We start from the raw sequence: 27,504 nt of genomic DNA, 5'->3' as shown, positions 1-27,504 counted from the left end.
AGGGTTGAAGTGTCATCCTCCCATCGCATCGGCTCTGCTTCCTCTTGTGGGCGACGAATGACCTCCCATATATTTATCTTCGTGGGTTGTCGAGACCTTGCTTCCCTCCTTGAAGTCGATGCAATATTCTCCCACTCCTCTGATTTTTTAAATAAATTAATCTGTGTTTATTCAAAACAATTCTAAATTTTATTTTTTTTCATTATTTTGCAAAATAATAGAATGTCAAACTTCTTATCAATAGAAGAATATTCATATAATTTGACTCTAAACTAATTTGTAAATAAAAAAATTATTATTTTAATTTTAATTTTAATTTTAATGAGTAGGATTTTTCTCAAAAAAAAATACTGTAAAATTGAAAATAGAAAATACAATCTATAACTAAGGAATGCAACAATAAGGAATGTTTTTTGATATGTCAACAAGTTTATAATCTAAATATTAATATTATTTTAAAATTTCATTTTTTTTTTAATGACTAGAGTAATTATCCAACGTTCTCGTCTAAAACGATTGAATATGTTTCTATTTTTCATCAATAAATCTATTTAATATGAAGTTTAATAAAAATTTATTTCTCTATAAATAAATTTAATAAATATTTTTAAAATGTAATTTGGATGAAATGCCACAATCCAATTTCAAAAATATTTCAAAAATATTTAAATGATTCTTACTTTTAAAATGTTTTATATCAATTTATAAACATATTTTTAATTTAATATTAATTCAAAGTATTCTTACATGATAAAATATAAATGATTTTTAGCCAAATTTTATAATTTTTAAAAGTAATCTTATTTTTAATAGTTTTTTAATTCTTATTCAATCAAATAAATAATGATATCTATTTTAATAGGTGGTAGAAATTTGAATTGATTTTTAATAGTAAATCCATTATTTCTGAAATAGGAATTAAAAATAAAACATTATCAAATGTAAGAAACTTCAAATGTTAGATTAAATTTTAATATAATATTAATTTAAATTTATTTTACATGATAAAATATAAATGATTTTTATTTTTTACAAATTTAAATTTTTTTAAGAGTAAGATTAAATTAAATATTTTTTAACAATAAATTAGAAACATACTTTTATTTGATCAATCATGTTTTATTCAATTTATTCAATCAAATAAATAATGATATCTATTTTAATAGGTTGTAGAAATTTGAATTGATTTTATATCCATTAAATCTATTATTTCTAAAATAAAGATTAAGATTATTGTTCATGGTGATGCAAATTAATTTTTATATAAATTTAAAAATTACAATATTAAATAAGCACTATTACTTATATGTATATATTTGAATGATTATTAATTATATTTTTTTTTTATATTAGAAATCAAGAGTTCAAATAGGAGATGAAGAGTTTATACAAAATTAGAGGGCAGAGGGTCGGGTCTTGGCCGCTAAACTGGTAACCCAGGGAGAGAGCTAAATACAATTATCTACTAATCATAACAAAAATATAAAAAAAAGGGACTCTGCACTATTGGAGAACCTCATTCTGGTCCTCCAGCCAAGTGGTCCAGCCTTGAACTCCTTCCATCCAAACCACCTTCTTTCTGGCTAGGATCTGGGAGCGCATCTCTATCCTGTTGAAGGGAGGGGGCCTGCTGTCCTGGAGATCCTTTATCAACTTTTTTACTGCCTTGTCAAAGGAGGTCTGATTCTGTGCAATCCTGGCCCACTCGTGCCCATCTTGCATCTCATAGACAAACATGGTAGCTCTGCCATCTTTGAGGAATCGCAGGAGCTTGTTTCTCTCGATGTTCATCAGAAAACAGACCTGCACAGCAATTTTCTAATGTGTGAGTTTTTTTAAAAACCTAATACATTCCCTTGTAATACCTTGGAACTTCTCCTCATTCCTAAGTTTCCAAATAAACCAAAGAATGTAAGAAGATAGAATTTGCCAAACAAGGTTAGTATCCTTCCTCAATCCTTGAATAAAACCAGTAACTATATCAAGAGTGTAAACATATTCTGTAATAGATATTCCAAACAGCAGCCAAATTTCTCTAGCAAACGGGTAGTCAAAGAAGATGTGGTGCGCGGTCTCAGGCTTTCTGCAGACAGAACAAGGATCATATGCAGCCGATTTATTCCTCACAGGTAGTCTATCCAATATAAGCATCCATATGAAGCATTTGATCTTAGGGGGGATGGGGGACCACTAGAGCTTCTCAAAGGTTTTCTGCCAAGTTTGGGGGGTATGGTTAGTATACCACAAAGTGTTGATATGCTCGATCACCGAGGTGTCACTATTGAGTAGGGTATAGATAGACTTGGCTTTGATCTTGGGGAGGGCAGAGCCATTTTTCCAAAGGAATGTAAGGTACCTATGGGCATCAACTTGGGTGTTCTTAGGGAGATTAAGGGGAGTGCAAGCATTTTTTATCATGTTGTAGGTCTTCTTATGCGAAGCAGGGAGATCATATTTAGTGCTAAGAGTCTCCCAGTTGATAAGGTCATCATGTTCTAAAATGTCCATAATATACTTGATTCCTTTACTATTCCAGTGCTTAGCAGAACAACCTTGGGTCAAAGCCAGGGGTTTGGAGTTATGAAGAAGGTTCCACCATATTGACCTTTCACCGTGGAGGGTATTGTCACAGTTGAAGCTTGAGTTGATGATAAGACCACGCACATGCTCCCAGGCTTTCCAGATGGATTTAAACACCCAGGTGCCTTGGACAGACACAGGGAAACTGCTTGCAATTAGATCACTGAATGGGAGGGCTTTCCAGGTTTTGGCAGTTTTGGGAACACCATTTTGTATGTTGTTTCTTATGAGGATTTTCCAAGGTTCTTGACCTTCCAATGAGTGAAAAATCCATTTGGCTGCGAGGGAGATACCTTGCATCCTAATATCCTTGAGGCTCAGCCCACCAAGTTTTTTGTCTAAGTGGCACCAGGTCCATTTGACCGCGTGAGATTTCCTTTTACCCTTGCCATCAAACCATAGGAATCGTTTGATAGCTTTTTGGATTTCAAAGATTTGGTAGTTGCCGAACATCCACACTGAGGAATAGTAGATGTTGTAGGAAGATAGGATTTTTTGGAAGACTTGGATCTTGCCAGCAAGGGAGAGGACCCTATTGTCCCATTTGTTGAGCTTACTGTCTATTCTCCCCTTGACCCAACCCCACATGTCTTTAAGAGAGGGAGAAACAAAAAAGGGGATACCAAGGTAACAGACTAATTTATTTGGTCCTCCCCAAGCATATCCAAACTGGTGAAGCCAGTCCGGAGGTTTGTTTTTATAAAAAAAAATTAAATTTATTTATATTTAAAAAAAAATGTCTATTTCAAATAACTTTTTAAATTTTTTATTGATAAAGTTATATATATATATATATATATATATATATATATATATATATATATATATATATATATATATATATATATATATATATATATATATAAAATCAATTTTTTTGTTATTTTTGAAAATAGGTAATAAAATTGTATAAGGATTTGTTTCTCATTCAAATTATATAAAATAAAATTTAAAAAAAAAACTAAACTATTTCATTACAATCATTATATAACAAATATTTCTATTAAAAAAAATAAACCCTTTTAAATAGTGAAGGAATTTGTTTTATGAAAATTGCAATTTTTCCTTATTAATATTACTTCTAACAAGAAGTAAAAGTTTTCCTTATTAATATTACTTTTAACTAGAAGTGAAAGTATACATTGCATAATTTGTGAGTTTTTTTATATCTAATTTGAGGAATTTATTTTATGAAAATTGCAAGTTTTCCTTATTAATATTACTTTTAACTAGAAGTGAAAGTTTTTTTTATTAATATCACTTTTAACTAGAAGTGAAAGTATACATTGCATAATTTGCAAGTGTTTTTTTTTATATCTAATTTGCCAAGGTGTGGGGAACCCAAATATGAAGTCATATTTCTTTTTAAGAATACAAAAACTAAATTTTAAAATATAAATAAAGGACAGTGAAATTCAATAATTTGTGAAATATTTGATTATAGTTGTCTAGGTCATTTGAATCATATTTATATCTTTGTGACAATAGGTTTTTTTTAATCTAAAATATTTAAATAAGAATGTAGCTTATTTGGAAAGGATTATTGTTTTTTAGGAGTGTTATATTTTTCAAATTGTTGTAGGATAATTTTTTTGTGATTGTGGTGGCCTTTGTTTAATACTGCACTCTAGAAGAAAATGTCAATCAAACTTTTTATAAGCTAAGGGATAAAGGGGACAAATTTAGAAATATGTATTTGAGGGTAAAGTTCATCTCTAAGTTATTTCTTTTGAAAAATGAAATGGAGAGGATAATTGTAAATGAACAATAAAAATAAAATCAGAATCTGGTCGACATTAGTAAAGATGCCATGAACAACAGTATTGAGGGGCTTGAAAAGATTAATGCCATGGTTGCTAATTATAGATCCTATCATAGTGAATCGGTGAAAGATCTTGGAGGAGATGATATGGCTACTGGAGACAGCAAAACTACTAGACCCAGTTCCAGAACCAGGAGCAAAAGCAACAACAAGGGTACCTCCATATTCATCATGGAGGAGCTGGAGGAAATCAATAGGATTTCCTTTGTTCTCGTGACTGCTCGGGGTGCTCCCCTGTTTTGATGTTGTTTCTTGTCGGTTTGGCTGATGACCGGCTATTGTAAAACTTTTGGTTTCAGGTCCATGTAAAACCCATTTATCATTATCAAAAACAATAAAAATAAAATCTCTAACTCATATTCAATATTGCAATTGGTAATATAATTTACTAGAATTGTCAATTTTCAAATCTATGATATTACTTTAATATAGAGCCTTGACCACTTTAATCATATAGATTCATCTAGTATATTTTTTTCTTATTTCATAGATGAGAATTGAAGAAAACAAATCATGACCAACAAATTTTTAATTGTGAAAGAGTATATATGCTTACTACCTTGTTGTTTCAGTATCTAAAATTAGAGTTAGGGTTGAATTGGGATTAGGATTAAAGTTAGGCTAGGGTTTAAACAAGGTTAGCATTAGGGTTTTATTAGGGTTATATTCAATGTTAGAATAGGGTTTAAATTAGAATTAGAGATAGGATTGGGATTATGGTTAAATCGGGGTAAGGTTTCAATAAAGGTTATGGCTAAGATTAAGGTTACTGTTCAATTTGAGTTGTAGCTTAATAAGTGTTGAAGTTAGGGTTTATTTAATTTAGGAATTTAACCTTCAATGAATGTTTTTTTTTTTTTATCGATTAATGGGTCTCTCGCTTTTGACTGAAACTTTGATCCGTAAGATCACATTGGGAACCTCATCTCCGTGGGGCTACAATTTTTTGTTGAGGCATTAATGCTTCCTGGATTTGGCTCTTGCAGAGATATCCATGTATTCCTTATGCCTCCCTTGCTCGTGCAACCCTTATCTCTCCAATATCTCCTTGTCTCTCCACTGCATCGAGCATGACTCCTTATCTCTCCAAATCGCTCGTCCCCCTTATCTCTTCACATCTCCATATTCACCCACCAAAATCCACCGTACGTTGTTCAGGAGAGTAGAGGAAACCATTTGATTGGGTATTACCACCCCTGTAATGAATCTCCACGACTGAGCTACCTACCAGCCGTGTATGGGCCTGTCGAACTATCCACTAGCATTGGTATTAACACCAACGTACCTTGCAATGCCAACAAGGTCAAGAATTGGCTTGCATTCACCAACCACCATCCATCACGCATGCGCCAGAGCGGGGAAAGACCTGCAAGGATTCAAACACACAACACTCTGTATCAACGCGAATTGCAATTGTCGCTGCACTTTGGGGTTGACCTTTCAATGAATGTTATTGATAGAGTTTAATTATGGTTAGGGTTTAATTAGTGTTAGAGTTAGGCTATAATTAAATTAAATTTAAATTTAGTTAAGGTTCAAATAGTTCAATTAGGGTTAGGCTTTAGTTAGGGTTTTAAGAGAAATATTCAAGTTAGGCTTAGAGCTTAATTATGATTATGGCTTGAATATTATTAGGGTTGATATTAGACTAGTAAGATTAGGGTTAGTGTAGTGTTAGATTAGGGTTCAATGAAAGTTAGAGTTAGGGTTCAATTAGGGTTGCGATAAAATTATGGTTATAAGAAAAGTATTTGAGTTAGGCTTAAATTACGGTTAGGGTTTATATAGGGTGAAGGTTAGAGATTAATTATGGTTAGGATTAAAGTTAGATTAGGGTTTATATAGGGTGAAGGTTAGAGATTAATTATGGTTAGGATTAAAGTTAGATTAGGGTTTAAACAAGTTTAGCATCACAGGTAAATTAGGGTTAGATTCAATGTTAATTTATTAACTATTTCACATCAATCTCATTACAATCAACTCTTTACTATTATTTTTTAATATTAAGCATTTTTAAATTTGATATCTCTGGGTGTACTTTACTTAATTTTTTAAAATATAGGTATGCTAGTTTAGAAAAGGTTAAGTCAACCAATGTTTTAATTTTAATTTTAATAGATTTAAAAATCTTTCAATTAATTTTATGATTAATTTGAAACATGTATGTATGTATGTATGTATGTAAATTTTAAATAAAACTAAAAAAATATAACTAGCATACTTATATTATAAAATTTAAAAATATTTACATTTAGCATAGATTAATTAATTTCATATGATTAATACTTATTAGAATTTACTATTATTTTAGAATATGAAATGATTTGCATTCAAAAAACAATAGAAGTTTTGTAAATTTAAAAACATAATATTTTAAATTAGAAGTTTCTTTTAAATCTTTGTTTTTGCATTTAATAAATAATAATAATAATAGGAAGTTGTTTTTTAATTTAGATTTTAGTTTTTAACTTATTTTTAAATTATCCATTGTCTAATCATTAAAATGGTATGGATAAGAAAGTTGGTGGATGTCATTATGATGTAATAAGTACATTATATATTTTTTATTTTTTAAAAATAAAACATATGAACAATATAATTTATAATTATCCAAACTTTAAAATTTATATTTAAAAAATACCATAAATCATATAGTTAGGTCAAATGATATTTAATAATTTTATAAAATTTTAAAATCTTTCAAAAGATCAAATAATTAATTTTAAAACGTAACTTTTTAAATTAAATATTTATAACACAAAAATTATTATTTTTAATTTAAAATTTTATTGCACACTTTCTATATTTTATATTTCTTCCAGTTTTCTTGAAATTCCACTTGTAATTAATATAATCTCCTATCCTTCAAACTTAAAGAGATATTAAAAAAATATCGTAAATCATATTGTGTGCGTAAATTGTAATTCTTGCAATGAAGGCATTACTTTGTGTTTGTACAAATAGAGAAAAATGTAAATTGGCATGCTCTATCATCATGATAAATAATTTAAAACTAGCAAAGAGGTGGTGCAGTTTCCTCTTGGAATGCATTGCACGTCTAATACAAAAAATTGAGTCTTTCAAGAAATTATATTTAATACTACCTTCACATTTAAATAATGAAAAAGTATTTAATACCGAAATAAAAAGATTAAGAATCTTTCCATTTTCTCATTACATTCTCTTAATACTACATGTATTTGAGAGGTTGCCAATGCTATCAGGGAGTTTAGTTAAATGCCAACAGTGGCTCAAGTCTAAGTATTGCAATTGTGACAGGTTGCCAATGCTATCAGGGAGATTATTTAAACTTTCACACCATGTCAAATCCAAGTGTTGCAATTGTGACAGGTTGCCAATGCTATCCGGAAGCTTATTTAAATGTCTAAGTTGCCTCAAATCCAAGTATTGTAGCCGTGAAAGGTTTACAATGCTATCAGGGAGCTTATCAAACCCACACTGTCCCAAGTCCAAGTGTTGTAGTTGTGATAGGTTTCCAATGCTATCAGGGAGCTTATATAACCTTTCACACCCTCCCAAGTTCAAGTATTGGAGTTGTGACAAGCTGCCAATGCTATCAGGAAGCTTATTTAATCTTTCACACCCTCCCAAGTTCAATTTTTGCAGCTGTGATAGGTTGCCAATGCTATCAAGGAGGTTACTTAATTTTCTACAAAACCTCAAGTCCAAGTGGTGCAGCCGTGATAGATTGCCAATGCTATCAGGGAGATTATTTAAACTTTCGCACCATGTCAAGTCCAAGTGTTGTAGTTGGGACAAGTTGCCAATCCTATTAGGGAGCTTATTTAACATTGTTAAATCACCCAAGTACAAATGTTGTGTTGTGATAGGTTGCCAATGCTATTAGGGAGTTTATGTAAACTCCAACACTTTCTCAAGTCCAAGTACTGCAAATGTTGTACATCAGGAAGTGAAAATATTAGAGACATAAAATAGATGGTGCTATTTGTTAGTTGCATAATCTTCAATTGCTTAATGTTACCCTCAAAGATAGAGTGATCTATCTTCCTTAGTGCTTTGTATGTCTCCCTTATTGTTGTAAGGATCTTATTTATTGCAAAGGTGCAATTTTCCATCCTTAACCAAATCAAATTTGGATGAATCATGGCTTGTGTGTCTTCAATCTGCACATTTTGCAAACACGTGTTGTGGGAAGCCTTTCGTAGTCTGGTACCTTGTTTTTCTTCTTCTGCAATGGCCCGCCCCAAATCTTGCAAATGATCATGCATATCAAATGCACCTTCATCATCAATATTTATTAGCAACTTCATTGAAAGATTAGATATAGTAGTCTCTACCTTGGTGTACAAGGACTTCTAGAAGACAATGGGTAAGCTTTTGTGTTCTCCAATGAAGAAGCAAGCGATGTCAACAAATATTTCCTTTTGATCATCACTAAGAGCACTATAACTGATATAGAGTCTTTTGTGAATTTCTGGGTTGAGAGTAATATTTTTAAGAGCTTCCATCCAGCAACCTATGTCATCTTGCTTACCATACAAGAAGGATCCAATCACTTCCAATGAAAGAGGATGCCCCCTACAAACTTGCACTATATTTTTTGATATATTTTCGTAATTGGAGAATGCCAACTAAATAACTCAAGGCTTTCATTTATCGACAACCCACTCATCTCATGGATGGATTGGGATGGCATAGGGGCAACAATGAGAATTTGTTTGTTTCTTGTAGTTATGACAACTCTGCTACCAGGGGCCAACCAATCCCCAACCAAAGCATTCAACTGTTCAATAGAATCCAGATCATCTAGAATTAGCAGCACACGTTTTCCTCCCAAACGATCTCTGAACAAAGATATACCCTGATCAGCATTGTTCCAAGCTACATCATTTTTGGTTAAATCCTTGAGAATTTTTTTCTGCAATTTTCTAAGGCCTGTGGCATTTGTAGCAGTGGTACGTACATCAGGTACAAAGGAAGCAGCTTCAAATTCAGAATAAATTTGATTGTAGAGGGCCTTGGCAACTGTGGTCTTGCCAATACCACCAATACCCCATATTCCAATTTTAACCACCTCGTCCACTAAATTCAGATTTAATTTGCAAATGAGAAGATTCTTGACACTGTCCAATCCCACTGGATGCTTGGCAACTTGTAACGGTACTCTGTCCAATGTCTTCATTAGGTCATTCACCACTGTCTTTATCAATTGTGCTTCAAAGCTGCAATAGATTTAATTTTTAAAATTAAAAAAAAATATAATTTCTACATATTTAAAACTATTAGATTTGTCAATTAATTATAAATAAAATTTATTTAATTCAAATATAATTTATTTTAAATAAATTTTAAAATTATTTATGATGCAATATTCAAAATAATGTAAATCATTTAAAACGAAAAATAATTTATTATTAATGATATTTAAAAATTTAAACTATTTATAGATTTAAACTATTTTATATTTATAATATAAAATAAATTTTAGAAAATATTTAATTTAGAAGAAAATATATTTCTAAACTTTTTAGAATAGATTAACCTATACTGGTGAAAGAAAAAATCTATTAATTTGAAATAAAATTATATGATTATAATTTAAAAAATTAATCAAACAAAGAAAATAAAAATAAACATTAATAGCTATGAAAATAGTAGATTATAATTTTTAACTCCCGGCTCTACTGGCGTATGGGGCAAGAAAGATGACTCTAGTGGAGTAATCTTGTATCCCCGCCTTTTTTTGTGAATATGTACTTTAATATTATTTTCTAATAAAAAAGACTTATTCATAAAAATAAATAAAAAATTAAGTTTGCATTAGAAAGGCTTGTTGAGAGGTGAGAAGGTGAAAAGGTGAAGGGCGAAGATTGCATGGATGAGAGTTTGTGTTTGAATGGGAAAACGCATGAAAGAAATGGAGAAGTGTAAAATATAATTCATATCTAAAAATATAACTCATATTTGAAATATCTTTGTTATCCAATTGGACACTTTACAGCTGACAGATTTGTTGCAGAGAGAGAGAAATGAGTGGCATCGATCCAAGGAATAGACTAGAAGAAAGTAGAACGTGAAAAGCATTGACAAAGAGAATATGAATCGATGTAAATTAATTGCAATAGAGGCATCGGCACATAAAAAGGAGAGGGCATTTGACAGTCTAGAATGGGCCAAGGCGAAGTGTGTGGTAGCTGCTAAGAGGAGAGGTCAGGGTGGCGGCCCAGGAAGAATGAAATAAGAACCAGGCAAATAAGAACCATTCATCATCCGTTGCCTACAACTAAAACGCACAGCAAAATAGACAGAGAACAAAAATACAGTCAACGATCATAGAAACAACAGGAAATCTAATCCAAAAATAAACGCAAAGTAGGGCAGCTCTTTACTTACCCTTGAGTTATATCCGTAGACCAGCCTGAGCGAGAACAGATCTGATGAATGGCATTCTCCCACCCTTCTATCTCTTCTACTGGGTAACGATCTGAATGTCCATAATGCTTCATAAATGCTTGCCTGTAGGGACTTGTCTTGTTTAGAGGATATCTAACATGAGTTGGATCCACGTGATAAAAGAGAGGGATAATCAAGCCAGGGGTTCTCAACATTTCATAGGCCTCCTTGAGACACCAAGCAGAGTCTGCATAGCCTACAGAAAATATAGGAATGCGTATGGCACTGCTCCCTATTGCTCTTTCCAGACTCTCCCCAATGATTTCTCCCTTTTCCAGCTTCTCGCTGTCTAAGAACACATTGAGTCCTGCTGTGGAGAGAGCTTGGAAGAGATGATCAACCAGAGTATTTCTGACATCTGGTCCCCTGAAACTCAGAAACACATGATACCTCTTATTACTATGTAGGGCAAGTTTAGGTGTGGGAGGTTCGTATCTGACAAAGGCAGGCGTTGAAGTAGAAGAAGAAGAAGCAGCAGAAGTAGATGCCATGAAATCGGATTGAAGTGAAGACAGAGAGAGAAAGAATATAAGATAAAGATGAATGAAAAATACACTTGTTGAGCAAGTGAGGAGGTGAAGCGCAAAGCTTATAAAAGAGGAGAAACGTGGGTCCATTTGAAGGAGTCTGAGCAGATGTGGACGGCAGAAGGAGTGGAGAAGAGCGAAACTGACCTTCCTTCCTCGGACATCTCACCTACTCCCTCCTTCGTCAATCTTTACGCGACAGTGAGGGGTTCTACGAAAGTTTTAGGTTAAATATTTTATTTTATTTAAAATTTGTCTTCCTATTGTTAAAAATCACGGAAGGCGGGCTTATTATTATTAAAATGTAAATAGCACTTAAAAAAGGGTAAGTGTTGACAAATTCAACGAGAAGTGTAGAACTTTGTAAAAGATTCCTTTTACACTCCACGTGCTTCTCCCCTTCTTTTTATCCACATCCTTAAGGAAACGCTATATTATTATATTTTGTCATTTATTATTAGTAACTTGGAAATCACGGAAGGTGGGCTTATTATTATTATTATTATTATATTTTGTCATTTTGTCATTTTATTATTAGATTCCTATTGTTAAAAATCACGGAAGGCGGGCTTATTATTATTAAAATGTAAATAGCACTTAAAAAAGGGTAAGTGTTTACAAATTCAACGAGAAGCGTAGAACTTTGTAAAAGATTCCTTTTACACTCCACGTGCTTCTCCCCTTCTTTGTAAAAGATTCCTTTTACACTCCACGTGCTTCTCCCCTTCTTTTTATGGCACTGGCTACGCAGCGGACAAAATGGCCCGCCCCATGCCATGCCTTCTCCATGCCCCCCATGCCATGTAATGTGATGTGGTGGCTCTTTCTTTCACGCACATCACATCAGTACCTAGAGTCGGTTTGTCCCTACAGTCCGTTCAGCATCTCTTTCCCGTAAAACAAATTAAATGGTTTGTTTTTGTTTTTTGGAAAAAAAAAATTCAAATCATTTTCATTCTAACTTGTATCTTTTACAGTGAAATTATAAATAATGTAAGTAATAATATAATACAAGTAATTTAAATATATGTATAATTTTTTTTAATAATAATTTAAAAGATAAATCATAAAATTATTTAATAAAGAAAAAAAAATTCTGTTTAAGAAAAAAAAATTAGATTGAAATTAAAAATTTTACTTTAATTTGTTTTTAATAAATTAATGATGTTAACAAATTTAAATATAAATTTATTAATTTTTTGAATTAATAAAATATATTAAATATTAACTTATTATCTTAAAATATATTAAATATTAACTTATTAGAATGCTATTATTTTTTAAAAAAATTTAAAAATTATTTTAACTTGTCATAAATTTATTTTAATTTGTGGTAACTTATAATCTTAAAATATATTAAATATAAAATTATAATAATTAAATTATAAAAAATTATTATAAATTAAAATAAATGATTGTTATCATTTTTTTTTATCCTTTATTAATTATTCTTTATCATTATAATTTTATTGAAAAAATTATGAATACAATACAAATAAATGATTTTTATCCTTTTTTTATATAATTCTATATTAATTTTTTTTAATAAAGATTATATTCTTTATTAATTATTTTTTATTAATGAGGAAGATTCATTTAGGGTTTGGAATGAGTCTTATTAATCTTTGGAGATCCTAAAATAGTAGAAATATAATTGATAGCTACATAATTATCAATAACGCTAAATCCTAAGCTTAATCATAAAACTAACCCTAACCCTAATCATCTAAGCCTAACCTCAACCATAATCTAAATCCTAACCCTAACCATAACCATATTTCTAATCATAATCCCAAGTAACCCTAACCCTAACTCTAACCATGTTGTATAACCTTATGATAGTTATGATGTAAATCGTAACCTTAACCTCCTAACCCTAACCATAAGACTAGCACTAAAATTATACAAATTATTAAGTATTTTGATTATTATAGTTTTTATTTTTACTATCATCGTTTGGGTGAGATATGTTCCCTCCTTTTGAAGTTGATAATTAAAAAATTCAACATTAATTTGTGGCTTTTAATTCCAAGCATCAAATAGATGGAGAAAGCCATTCCCCTCCACCGCTACCACTCCTCTTGCCTTCATCTGCTTCATAGAGGTTTTGTGCTCCATTTATTAAAGTAGCACACAATTTACTGAGATGATGTTGGGATGGACAATTCTGGAGCTACACTGGAAATTAGGGAAAAATTACATGAAAGAGGCTGAACTTTGAATAATTCCATTAACTCTTTTGTGACTAAGAAACCTACCAATAAAATGAAATGGGGAGAGGTGATAACCATTTTAAATAGATACAAATATAAATCAATCATGGTAACATTGTAATACATGTTGTCATTATATAATATAACAAAAGGAAATACAACCACATCATTCAATTAAATTTGATTTAAATTGATTGAATTACTTTAATTAGGTTGATTAGTTTTAACTACTTTAAGAGTTTTATAAACCAAATGTATAAATACTACATGTGGATCAATAAGATCAAATTGTTTCCTAAATCTGGTTTTTCCTTTTCAAGTAATGGTTTATAAAAGAACTATTTTGGTGCCAAATCCATCTGTGGGTATTATCATCATTTTTAATTAAAAACTAGATTGAACCATATTCTTAAATAAACACTAAACCTAAAAAAGTCTATCTTAAATAAACACTAAACCACATTTAATTGAAATAACCCCTATCCTAATTAAACAATAAAAATATATTCAACCAAACCATAATATAATACTAAAACAGTAACCTTCAACAAAATGAAAACAAAACAAAATTAAAACCTAACACTCAACCCACACTAAAACAAATCAAACCCTAACCCTAACACTTATCAAATGTAAAGCCTAACCCTAAACCAAATTAAAACAAAAGCATAAACCAAACCAAACCTTCATTTTAAGACTCACAAACCTGTCTCTTAATGAAATTCAACCATAACCCTACTTTTAAACACAATTGCACCCTAAACCTAATATTACAAACAAAAAAAACTAAACCTAAAATTGAAGATTAACTATATACCAAATAGATAACACCTTAACACTTACCCTAAAAGTATTCTAAATTGATGCTTAATCTCCACCCTTACCAAATTTAACTCTAACCTAACATTGTACAAAATTGAATCTCAACCTTACACATAATAAAACATGAAACCAAATTGAACCCTAACCCTACATCAAAGTGAACATATCTAAGCTAGGTAATGTATTATTGATGCATTGCATAACATTAGTCATGATTGATGGATGATGTAGCTTGCTTGACTATCTTCATAAACTATAGTCATTATGCAAGAACCCCTCAAGAGAACATATCTTAAATTGAATCATAAATAGATACAAATATAAATCAATCATGGTAACATTGTAATACATGTTGTCATTATATAATATAACAAAAGGAAATACAACCAAATCATTCAATTTAATACTTTAGTATTTTCTTGATTAAAGAACACAAATAGAAACAAATATTTAGTTAATGTAATAAAATCATAATGCATGTTGTTGTCATTATATAATACATCACATGGTAATAAATCCACATCATTTAGCTTAATACTTTAGTATTCTCTTCATTAAAAAATACTTCAATTGATAAGTTTTTAATAAATACCCTTTTCAATTGTTAAAATATCAATACCATATATTTGATTAATATACATCATACAACATGTACCATCAACATGACCAAAGTATAAGAAATATGCTTTCAAATGTAAAACATCATCATGTAGTTAAGTTATAAAGAAAAATATGTTGGAACATAAAACATCAACATGCCCATGCAACTAAAATAATGAGGAATAATAAAATATTAAGTGAAAATAAAATGTATGATTACTATTATTATAACTAATACCACATAAAAATATCATCATAAATAATAATGGTTATGATTTAATCGGGATTAATTATTTTGACCCTAATCATAAAAATAAACAGAATTGAACTTTGACCATAAACCAAATCAAACCCTAATACTTATAAATTCTAAATTTTAAATTCTACCAAAATTTAACTAGAACACTAAAAAAAACTACACGATTTAGTGAACATAAATCCTAAACCAAATTATACCCTAACCCTACACCACAACATAAATATTTAACCAAATTGTACCCTAACACAAAATGAACTCTAACCCTAAATGAAATCGAATATCATCCATTAAACTAATTAAATATTAAACCTAACTAAATCTTAATTGCAAACCTAAACCAAATTGTACCCTAACCCATCATAATTGAATCGTAAACTAAATTGAACGATAACCCTAAACCAAACATGTTGTGCCTAAACCTAATGTTAAATCATATTAAACCCTAATTATGAATGTAATTCAACCCTAACATTAAAACTTGACATAATTGAAACCTATTTCTAGTACTAGAAACCGAATTGAATGTAACCCTAAACTTAATTAAATAATAAGACTTGGGTTGGACCCAAACATTAAATCAAATTGAAACCTGCCCCTTACAAAACCCTTATGCAAATTAAACTCTAACCCTTATTAAACAATAACCCAAATTGAACTCCAATTAAATTTAACTAAACAATAAACCATATTGAACACTAAATAACACAAAACCTTAAAAATTTAACCCTAACCCCATACTATATTGAAGTTAAATCCTAAACCAAATTTGACCCTATCCCCAACATTAAACCAAATTGATTGCTACCGATTCAACCCTAACATATAATTTAATTGAAAATAAAATAAAAATTCAACCATAACCTTAAACCTAAATAAATTATGAAGCAAATTGAACCTTGACTATAAACCAAATTGAATCTTAACCTTAATGATAAATCAAATCAAATGCTAACCGTAAACCATATTGTATTCTAACTTTTACACTAAACCTAATAAAACAAATCACAAATTGAATAAATCAAGTGTATCTTCTCTAAGGTTGCCAACACTAAACCAAACTAAACCTTGACCATAAAATTAAACAAAATTGATGGTTAACCATAAACTAATTTAAATCCTAACATTAATCTCAATTAAAAATTAAACCAATTTCAATGCGAATCCAAATTCAAATCAAACATTCACCTTAATAGTTATCCTATCCAAATCCAACACTAAACCATATTGAACCCTCAAATATAAATCTCAAAAATATCAATTAAAACATGCTACTAATATTCATATAGTTCCTTTATTTATTAATATATTTCTCTTATGTGTTTGGGGTCACATGCTACTAATATTCATATAGTTCCTTTATTTATTAATATATTTCTCTTATATGTTTGGGGTGGCATTGGTACTAGCATATATATATCTTTTGTTAGGGTCACATGCTACTAATATTCATATAGTTCCTTTATTTATTAATATATTTCTCTTATATGTTTGGGGTGGCATTGGTACTAGCATATATATATATATATATATATATATATATATATATATATATATATATATATATATATATATATATATATATATATATATATATATATATATATATATATATATATATATATATCTTTTGTTAGCATATATATCTTATTCAAGGCGTTTAATTTTTTTCATTCAACTTTGATATAAAAAAAATATTAAATTGAAAAAATTCAACACCTTGATTTATCTCAGCGTAATTCATATATCTTAAAACAAAAGATATATATGCTAGTTATATTATATTGATAATAAAAAGTACTAATCTTGTAAAAACTATAATAATAAAAATAATTAATAAAGAATAATATAAAAAAAAATAACAATCATTTATTTTAATTTATAATAATTTGTATAATTTTAATTGTTAAAATTTTATATTTAATATATTTTAAGATAATAAGTCACAATAAGTTAAAAATAAATTTATGACAAGTTAAAATAATTTTATTATTTCAAAAAAATAATAAATTTAAATTTAAATGTTTTAACATCTTTAATAAACTAAAGTAAATAAATAATTTTATTGTAAAAGATACAAGTTAGAATGAAAATGATTTGTTAAAAAAAAAATTCAAAAACAAAAAAAAAAGCATTTAATTTGTTTTACAAGAAAGAGAGGCTGAACGGAGTGCAGGAACAAACTGACTGCAGGTACTGATGTGATGTGCGCGAAAGAAAGAGCGGGGCATCGAGAAGGCAATGGCTATGCAGCGGACAAAACGGCCCGCCTCATGCCATGCCTTCCCTTCATCCCATACTATCCCATATCGGTCCTGCTGCACGGACGTACAGCCTCAGTTGGAACGCTTTCCAAGGCACCTTGCTATGAGTGAATCAGACGGGATATTTAATTTATATTAATATGTTTCTTAATTTTTTACATACATATAAATAGGTAAATAATAGTTTATTTTTAACTGAAACATTTTTAACTAAGTTATACATATTTAAGTTAAAAAATATTATCAAACAAGTTAAAAAATATCAAAAAAATTTATTAAAAGTAAAAATAAAAATAACTAAGTTACTTAGTTAAAAATATTAACTTACAAATATTTTTGATATATTAATAATTTTTTTAATATATATGTTAAATTTAGCTACACAGATTTTTACTTAATTATAACTTTTTTACTTTTATTTTTAAATTAAATTTATTATTTAAAAATAAATATATAATTAAAAAATTAAACTATTATTTACCTAATGCATTTGAAAAAGTTAAAAAATAATACTATTAAAATTTACATATATGTTAAAATCACATAATTATATATTATAATACAATTATATTAAAATAAATAAAAATAAAAAATTTAAATATATAACTTATTATTAAAATAAAACATTAAAAGAAAAAATAAATAAAACATACAAAACATAAACAATAAAAATAAAATTTTAAAAGAAGTTAAACTAGTAAAACTTAAAACAATATAAATTAAAACATTAAAGATTAATAATAAAAATTAAAAAATGCAAACATATAACTATTTATTTATAAATTAAATATATATTTAATTATTAATTTATTATTTTATTATTATAATTAAAAACATAATAAACAAAAATTATAAAGAAATATATTAATATAAATTATTTTAGTTGAAAAAAAGAACGAATAAAGAAACATATTAATATAAATTAAATATCCGGTCTGATTCACTCCAGAGCAAGGTACCTTGGAAAGCGTTCCAACTGAACCGATATGGGATGGTATGGGATGAAGGGAAGGCATGGCATGAGGCGGGTCGTTTTGTCCGCTACATAGCCATTGCCCATGGAGAAGGCATGGCATTAAATGTCAAGTCAATGTTTGATTTTTCCAAGAAACTTTAAACTAGTATATTTATATTAAAAAAATATATGTAAAATATGTTCGGAGATATCTTATAGAAGAGAATAATCTGTAATAAAAAATGTTCTTCTAAAATACTAAACATCAAGAATACAAATCCATTAAAGTCTTGCATGCAAAAAACTATGAATCTAGCTCGAGACAAGTGGCGAGGGTTCTATTTTCTTTGGAGTAATAAAATAACATCTCCACAAAAACTGAAACATGACATATTTCATTCATTTACCTGTTATTTGCATGTCAAATTGTTTCTAAAATGGATTTTTGTTTACGGACATTTTGATGCCATTGTAGATGCCTCTCGACATAATAATCTCAAATTTATTAAAAATTTAATCTATTAATTATCGATTGATTATTATTTATAATTATGTATATAATTGTTATATTCTTCTTTGATTTTAAGAGGAAACATTACTTATGACATAAAAAAATATTCTATATTGTAAAGGTTATATAATAAAGCTATATACTAATCATAAAACATATATTTTGTTAATATGGTCTTAATTATGTTCACAATTATATTCCACATGAACCTACTTCAAGAAGTTTTAGGTTCCCAACACATCTCGGCAAGGCAGAGATGGCAGTGCGGCTAAAGTCACTCTCACATGATCAAGCAAATGCTCTGGAATACTAGGATTCCGAGAGAGAAATAGTGTGCGGAGTGAACGCTGATAATGTTGAGACATTTTTGGGAGTCCATTTGTAACAAGGAATCTTTTTGTCTTCTACATATTCTTTAAGGGGAAGTATGGGGTCCTTCGAAAGAAAGAATCTTTTGGTTAGTTATTTTGTTTTATTTAAAATGTCTTCCTATTATTAATAATCATAGAAGAAGATAAGCTTCTTATTATTAAAATGTAAATAGCACCTTAAAAAATGGTGACAAATTCAACAATAATTGTAGAACTTGTAAAAGATTCTTTTTAAATTTAGACCACATACTTCTTCCCATCTTTGTCTCCACGTCTTTTTTCATTTTATAAGGAAATGCTTGTGGTTTGAATAGAGAAAAAATTTGCCATTATCATCATTATATAATTACTAATTTTATCACTTTATTATTAGTAATTGTACAAGACTTAGGTTTATTTATTTTTAAATGTAAAAAGTCAATAATTGATTTTATCAAGAAACTTTCAATAATCTTAAATTTTTTGAAATTTAATCTATTAATTGTAGATTGATTACTATTTAAAATTATGTCTATAATTGCTATATTCTTCTTTGATTTTAAAAAGGAAACATTAGTTATGGTACATAAAAAAATACTCAATATTGTAAAGGTTATATATAATAAAATTATATACTAATCACAAAACATTTATTTTGTTAACTTGGTCTCAAATTAATTTTTATATATACTATAATTATTTGTTTAGCATCTACTTGTTTTTTAATATGGGAAAACAAGTTTTGATGGGCCCCTGAAGCCCATTACAACCAGAAGATCAAAAGATTTACATTAAAGCACAAAAAAACAAAAAGACAGCAAACTAAGGAAAGATAGTTGACGAACAAAACGCCAGCAAACAAGAGACAACAGATCAAAGACCAAAAAAGACCGTCAGAATCCCAGGATTAGGTTAATTTCTAAAGCATTTCTGCCGCTTCCAACTCTAGTTGTTCCATGTTGTCAGTTGCCCGCCTTATATCCTCGATTTCCTTGTTGTGGCTTTGCATCTTTTTAGTGCTCGCTCTCATTCTTCTCCCAAGCCCTATATCCTTATCATCTAGGGTGTCATCCTTAACATCAATAATGTCCCCCGTTGCCTTATCCCCTTGGTAGTTCTCCATCTTGCTGATGAGGGATTTCATGTTGGCTAAGGCAGCCTTAAGAATCTTATGGATTTTCTCACCTATTTTTTTGAGCGTGTTCTTAACTCCATCAAGTCTCTTTTCAGTGGCACTTGCTCTGTTTTCTGGGCTAAGAAAGTTGTTGCGATTAGCGTTGATAATCTCCTCTATGTTACCAATAGCTTTGGTGAGCTCACTAAGACAATCAGGGAGGGAATTGAACTTTCCCAAGCCTAAAGCTTGTAAGGTCTCGATTTTCCCTACTTCCCGGGCCTGCTTGGTTTTAATGCTTGCAATCTCCTTATGCATCCAAAGGAGCACCTGTTTGAAGCTATCCATGCCATTATTGATGCAAAGATCAATATCCAGGTGATACTCTTCCTAGTTCTTATCACCAATGGTATCAAGATTAACTTCCAGACCAACCTCCCTGACATCAAAGCTCTGAGCTTCTTTCGTGGCTGTATCCTCCCCCATCAGGCCCTTATCCTTTGACTCAGTCATGAGAGGCGATCGGTCCTTAGTGCCCACCTCCTTATTTTTAGGAGTCTTCTTTAGTATCTACTTGTTGGTCGTTGCCTCTTCTTTATATTCTCTTTGCCTCTTCTTTCATATTTTTTATTTGAAGAAGTTACATAACTTCATTTGACCTCATGATAATAGTGGTAACATCTTGCACATTCTATTATTGTTCTAAAGTAGTACTTAGTAACACAATAGTGAAGCCTATCCAACCCTCCACAAAAACCAATAATGGAGTACGAAAGGAGTGAAGGAAGTGCAGTGTTAGGGTTTCTGTAGGAGGAGGCGTTGATGGAGGCGAAGACTACCTAGATGGCGATGAGGATGGTTGGAGGGGGCTTTTCATTGGCCCTAGTTCCTTGTCCTGGCCAGTGGGCTAGGATTTTTTTGGATCAGTGTGGTGTTTTGTGTGTAGGGGTGTGTATGGGGCGGCGACATCTTCTCGTACTGCTCTCCCTTGTGGCTTGTTATATAATTTTTTTCTGTCAATGCCCTCTTCATGTGTTGCGGATGATGATCTTACGGATGGTTTGCAAGTTTATGAGGGTTGTTATGCAGCTGCCACTATGGGTTTTGGCATGCGGTTTGAGCCTGTGGTGGTTTTGTTCTACTCAACTTTGGGTTTCATGGGTGTCGTTGTTGTTGTCAGCTTCTTCATAGCCTTCTCGTCCTTTGTGGCTTGTGTGGCTTTCTTTGGTAGTGTGGGAGGCTATGGGTTTCTGGCTTTTGTGCCTCCCATCCTTTTTCGTGGTGGCTTCGACAATTTCATTAACAATGGGCACCTTCATATTAAATCTTTGTGGGTGTTGATGAGCGGAAGGTGGAGTTGTTTTGGAGCTCTCTCGCCCTCTCAGGCTTTGCCTGTGTGCTTTCATGCCTATCTTGAGTTGTTTTTTGTGGTGTCATTTCTGTGGGATTTTTTAGTTGTTCATTTCTTTGGTTGCCTTGTTGTTGGTGTTCCCATGTTTGCCTCATTATTACTAGCCTTGTCACCTCTTTTTCAATATCCTTGATTATTTTTAGTTCTTCCTATAGAGATGGCCCTATCTTCTTTTGAGGTGGAGATGGACGATATTGGAGATAACCTTTCTCCTATTGAGGTGGAGACTGATGTTGCAGTTGATGCTAGGAGGTGTTGGTGGGAGGCCAATGCCTTATTTTGTAGTTGGCTTGGTATTGAGGTTGGCTCTATTGTCGTTTTCTCTCCTTTAGTCCCTATTGAGGTGGTGATCTTGGAGGGTCCTATGTTCTCAGTGCTAGTCTTCTTCAAAGTTAAGGTTGTGGGAGTCTTTCTAAATCCCATGTGGGTTTCTTCTGCTCCTCTTGCCCGTTCTCATGGATCTCTTTTTGAGGTGTTTTTCTCTCCTATGGAGGTGGAGTGGCTACATGGGTTTTGGGGTGAGGGTCTTTTCAAGTTGTTGTTGTTTGTGTTGATGGTTGAGGGAGCTTGTCAAAACCCTCATGGATTTATTTGCACGAGGTTTTGGGTGCCTTGTCAAAACCCTATATCCCATATGGTGCCTTTAGGACGTGATGTTATTGTCTGGGCCTTGACTAGTTGTGGGAGCCTTGTAAAACCCTTTCTTTCAAGTTGTGGGAGCCTTGTAAAACCCACTCTGAGGTTGAGGGAGCTCGAAAAAACCCTATTTCTCTTGTTCCTCTTAGGGACAAGCTGGATACTGGTAGTTTTCAAGGGCCTAACTTGGCCAGTAATTGTTTTTGGTTAGGTTTAGGCTTTGTTTATTATGACCTAGAGATGTTGTTACAGGTTATGGGAGCCTGGGAAAACCCTTCTTGTTGGTTGAGGGTTCCTGATAAACCCTCGTTCTCTTTCTTATGAGGTCTTTTGTTTATTGACTTAGAACATTTGGCTCAACCAACCTGGCTTGTAATGTTTTACACTTGATGCTTGGTTGGTGTTTGGTTGGTTGTGGCTGTTGTGTTTTTTTTGTTTATGTTTTTGGTAGCCTTTTAGTTTTGGGATTTGGACGTCCATAAGTCCAGAAGGTTTTAGGTCCTTTCTAAAACCTATGGTTCACTGCCATGTAATATTGTCTATTTTTTGATGGCAGCTCTCAGATTGTAAGGGTTTCAGGGCCCCTTCAAAACCTACTTTATCCTAATAAAAAAAATAATAGTGAAGCCTAATGTTGCAAATTAAGTTGTATAAATGTGTCATAAATGTCTCTATCTCTCTAACTCTTAAAATTTTAAATTTACATTTGGTTGATTCTTGCCTACTTTACTAGTATTTGTGGGATGACCAAACAGGTGTATTTACTTGATTTATTGTTCTTCTTGTATTTAAAGGTTTTTAAATCTATACTCAAATCACGCATCCTCACATACATAAGCATCATTAAAATAGTTGTTTCATTTAAGGAAGGTGCATCTTGAGAACACTTCAATTAGAACATCTACAAGAAATCTAACTCCACATGATCATATAAGAGCACTTATAGATATTATTTGATGTCTTTGATCCTTAGCATGACCATACGACTAGTATTTTCTTAAGGTTGGCCTAAGAGAAATTATGTCCCCTAGTAATCTATAGCTCTCTAAAGGTGTTTTCAATTTCTACCAAATTTAAATTAAAGAAAAATCAACAAATTGATGAACCAAATGGAAAAGGATTCTAGGCTTAGATCCACACATCAAAAGACATATATGTAGGAATGAAATAGTTGCATGGACTCAACCTTTCTAGAGAGAAAAAACCTACATGAAATTAAGTCATTACATGAATAAAAGGCCCTACTTATAGTCCCAAGGAAATCTGGATTCTAAAGTTACATTAGAGTAATTCAAAGCTTCCATTAAATTCATTTGTCTCCATACTTCCCATTCACAATTTTATACTCAACATAGTGGTCCTCAACCATCCCTTATTACTCTTCCATCTTTCATGCCAGATGTAATAATTAATAAAATAGATTAAGTAGAGAAAAAAATAGATGTAAGACCTAATGAAATAGATAACAAGAATTTAAAGATATCAAACATACACCATTAGATTATGATATTTTTGTGCATCTACAATCTATGGGCTTTGTGACACCTTTTTTTCTAATGTATGATAAAATCAATGGCCATAACCAAAATTTAAGTTTTCTTGGAGCTCAACTTGCATAGATGTTTTATGAACATAGACTATTGGCTAATATATTTTCAATGACTTAAAAATATTATGCTATCAACTAATCCTTTTCACTTCCTTTAGGATCCATTCACACCAAAGATTACTTTAGTGGCGAATATTCGCCAATGCCGAATTTTTCACGTCAGCGACCTAGGAAATGGCGAATATTTTGTACCAACTGGGGGTGGCCATGTCACCAGAACATTATCAATTTTCGTCAAAGTCACGGCCCGATCGCCATATGTTTTATGCAATTAAATATTTTTATGCGATGATTTCGCCAATACAATATACGGTGGACACGCGGTAAATTTAATTTTTTTCGCCTACACTCTCCAAGGTTGCCTTAATAGACGATTGTAATTCGCCTATAGGCATGTGAAGATTTGTTAGCCAGGAGGACCCAATTCACTCGACATTTTGCCGACACGTGTCTCCATTCACCCCAACTTTTGCCAGCTATATTGTATTTGCCAATTATTTGGACGACCTATAATCACCTCGAAAATTACATAAGTTGTATTTGGACGACCTATAATCACCTCGAAAATTACATAAGTCGTGTTATAATTACGCGGGATTCACCCAATATTTGTATACCATATAAAATTCCCACAGAATTCACCATATAAGGATTGGTATAAATACATGCAAAGATCAGATCTATCTCAACACAATCTGGTGGGTTCTAGGCTTTGAATTCTGATCAATAGCGAAGTTTCAGACCAAGGAAAATCATTGTTGTTGACTGCTAATGACCTAAAGGTGAGCGATCATATTTTTGAAGTGTTATAATATTATTCTAAATTTATCTATATTTGTTTGCATTATTGAGTTCATTTTTATTCAGTGGTGACCCGTCAGTGCCAAGTAGTTAGGACTCAAGGGGGACATTCAGACCTCAGACATCTAAATTGTAGGTCGTAGGGCCAATGAAACATATATTATACATTATAGTCTATTATTGCTTCTTCAACAAATTGATATTTTTTTGGCAGTCTTTATTTCGTTGGAGATGTCGAACAGGAAGAGGGGTAGGAAACCTGAATGTGGGGAAGGCCATGAGAGGCCAACAAAAAGCGGAACGTTGTCTTCCTTACATGGTGACAGACTTTTAGTGGACTTGTCATGCCTCTTCCTTGTCATCATTATGGAGGGTTTATATTCTTGGTGATAATCTTCCTTAGTTTCACTTTGGAATGAGCTAGATACACAGTATTTGTTCCTCTTAACTACCTAGATGTAGTAGTTAACACTTAACATATAGACACTCTTTTTTTCAGTACTTTAATAAGGTGACCTACTTAGCATATAGACACTCTTTTTTTCAGTTTTGTGGAGGCGACCAATCCTTAGTTGATCAGTTCTTCAAACTATTAGCACCTATATTGTCAAATACTAGTACTCTCGCATGGTTAAGTAGTGTCATTAGGTCCACTCACATGTAGATTGATGTTCCATCTGTGTCTTTGACATATAGACATTTTTTGTTTGTTTGTCATATGATCATTGTTCGAATAGTATCGTTGGGTGCACTCATATAAATTGTTGTCTTCTTAATCTCGATCATCATCCTGATTTTAAAGGATTAGGTTCTTTATTAAGTTACATTATATCACTCTTTTCTTGATAGTTGTCTACAACTACTTCATTGTTCAAAGGATTTTTTTCATGTTCCTATTATTTTTGGGACATTATTTTGGAGGCTTCTTATTCCTTCATTCTTTTTTCTCTCTATTGGAGAGGAGTTTTATCCCTTTGAGATTTTCTCCTTTACTCTTCTTATGACAAATTTTCCCTTTTTTTTACATGGGTACCTCGTTAGGCCTTTAGTTGTTGGGACCCATTCTTTGCATTTCATGCATTTAGATGATTTTAACATCTCCCTAAATTTCACTTAAGTGGGGTGTTAGTGCATTCTATATTTTATAACATATGCCTTTTTATCTTTAATTCACTTAGTTGAGCTAATCTTTAGTTCTTTGAGATAATTTTAGTTTCCTATTTTTTTAGATTATGTTTCTCTTGCACTTTCTATAAAGAAAGTCTTTTCACATTGTTTCATTCATTCTATAATATTTTCTTTTGATGAATATATAAAATATTTTCTTGTATTGCTCTTGTTTGTTGAAGGTGTTTATATTTTGTTGTTTGATCTTGTAGGGGCTTGTGTTGCACAATTCAATACTTGTTCTCTAAATTGATTAATCCTTTAATAATTTTAAATTCAAAAACATCTTTATTTATGGTTTACTTAAACCAATTATAGGCAATGTGTACCTAAATTATATATTTATATCTTTGATGGACCATTCTACAAATATGAAAATAATAGAATGATCCAAGTTGTTATTAACACACATATTTTATGATTTATTTTTAAAAAATTAGCATCATAAATTGTATCCCTATAAAATTTTGTCCTTGAATAGCCCTCACCTTGGTGTTTTGGCCTCCGGTGCTCAATCTTTTCTTTGATGTTGCTCCTACCATCTTTAAATTTGCATTTTCAACTCTTGATCCAACCTCACAGGTCCAATTTTGAGTCCTGATTGACAAGACTAGGATGCCCTAGGCACCCTAGTCCTCCCAATTAGAACCCAAATTAAGACCTTACAATGGTCATTTGATGGGGGTGAAAAATAAGAACTTATATCCATGGATTATGGTTGTGAGCAGGTTGAGGATGTGGTTACATCCATCACAGTTATAGGTGCAGTTGATACAAATGGGATGAGTGCATTGGTAAAGTGTTATAGAGAAGAACATGTTGCACTTAGTTCTCCTAAGGTTAGTCCCATGTCAGGTGATGCAGAGAAGGATGTTGATAGCTTGTGAGATGAGGTGATTGATTCTACAGAGAGTTGTGTGACTGAACACAACATTGCTCCATCTTTCTCACGAGAAATATGCAGGGAGTCATCCAGTATGGAGACCAGTTCTTGTGTGGATTTGTTTCCCTCTCCTAGAAGCAAATTAGAGGTTACATTCCATCCAGCTAATCATGATCGACAGTTTGTTGAGCCACATAATTGGAGAGATCAGTTGAAGGTTACAGGAGAAGGTTGATTCAACCTTATCTCACTTTGATTGCACTGATAAATTTATTGAGTACCAACTTTCGAGAGAAGAGTTTTAGGAGAGACGCTATGGGATCTCGGATGGTAAGTTCATATTTGTGATTTGCGCTTTATCAAGCGTTCTTTGGAGGCGTTGAAATCAGAATACCTCCACTTGCTTCATGATAGGAATTTTTCTATTAGGTTGCTAGAGTGCCTACCCAATTAGCCATTCGGGATCGAAGATATGAGCTATCTTTTGATTCTAGTGATGAGAGTAGTGACAGTGATGAGGAGTGTGTTGACTAGAACTATAACGGTCA

The 27,504-nt window shown here is 31.3% G+C and overlaps 1 protein-coding gene across 1 annotated transcript; it reads right to left on the bottom strand.

The window, feature by feature from the left end:
• Positions 1–1,503: 1,503 nt before the first annotated feature.
• On the bottom strand, positions 1,504–11,328 carry LOC131053528 (disease resistance protein RUN1-like). The gene is made up of 5 exons (XM_059222001.1): positions 10,778–11,328; positions 9,134–9,606; positions 5,627–5,768; positions 1,936–2,083; positions 1,504–1,803 (listed from the first exon to the last, which is right to left on the bottom strand). The coding sequence occupies exons 1-5, from the start codon at positions 11,326–11,328 to the stop codon at positions 1,504–1,506; spliced, it is 1,614 nt and encodes a 537-aa protein (XP_059077984.1).
• Between the last annotated feature and the right edge of the window lie 16,176 nt (positions 11,329–27,504).

Source organism: Cryptomeria japonica, chromosome 6 (assembly GCF_030272615.1).
Source record: "Cryptomeria japonica chromosome 6, Sugi_1.0, whole genome shotgun sequence".
Classification (NCBI taxonomy): Eukaryota; Viridiplantae; Streptophyta; class Pinopsida; order Cupressales; family Cupressaceae; genus Cryptomeria; species Cryptomeria japonica.
Note: the sequence above shows the minus strand (reverse complement) of the source record. Positions and strands in the feature narration are given on the sequence as shown.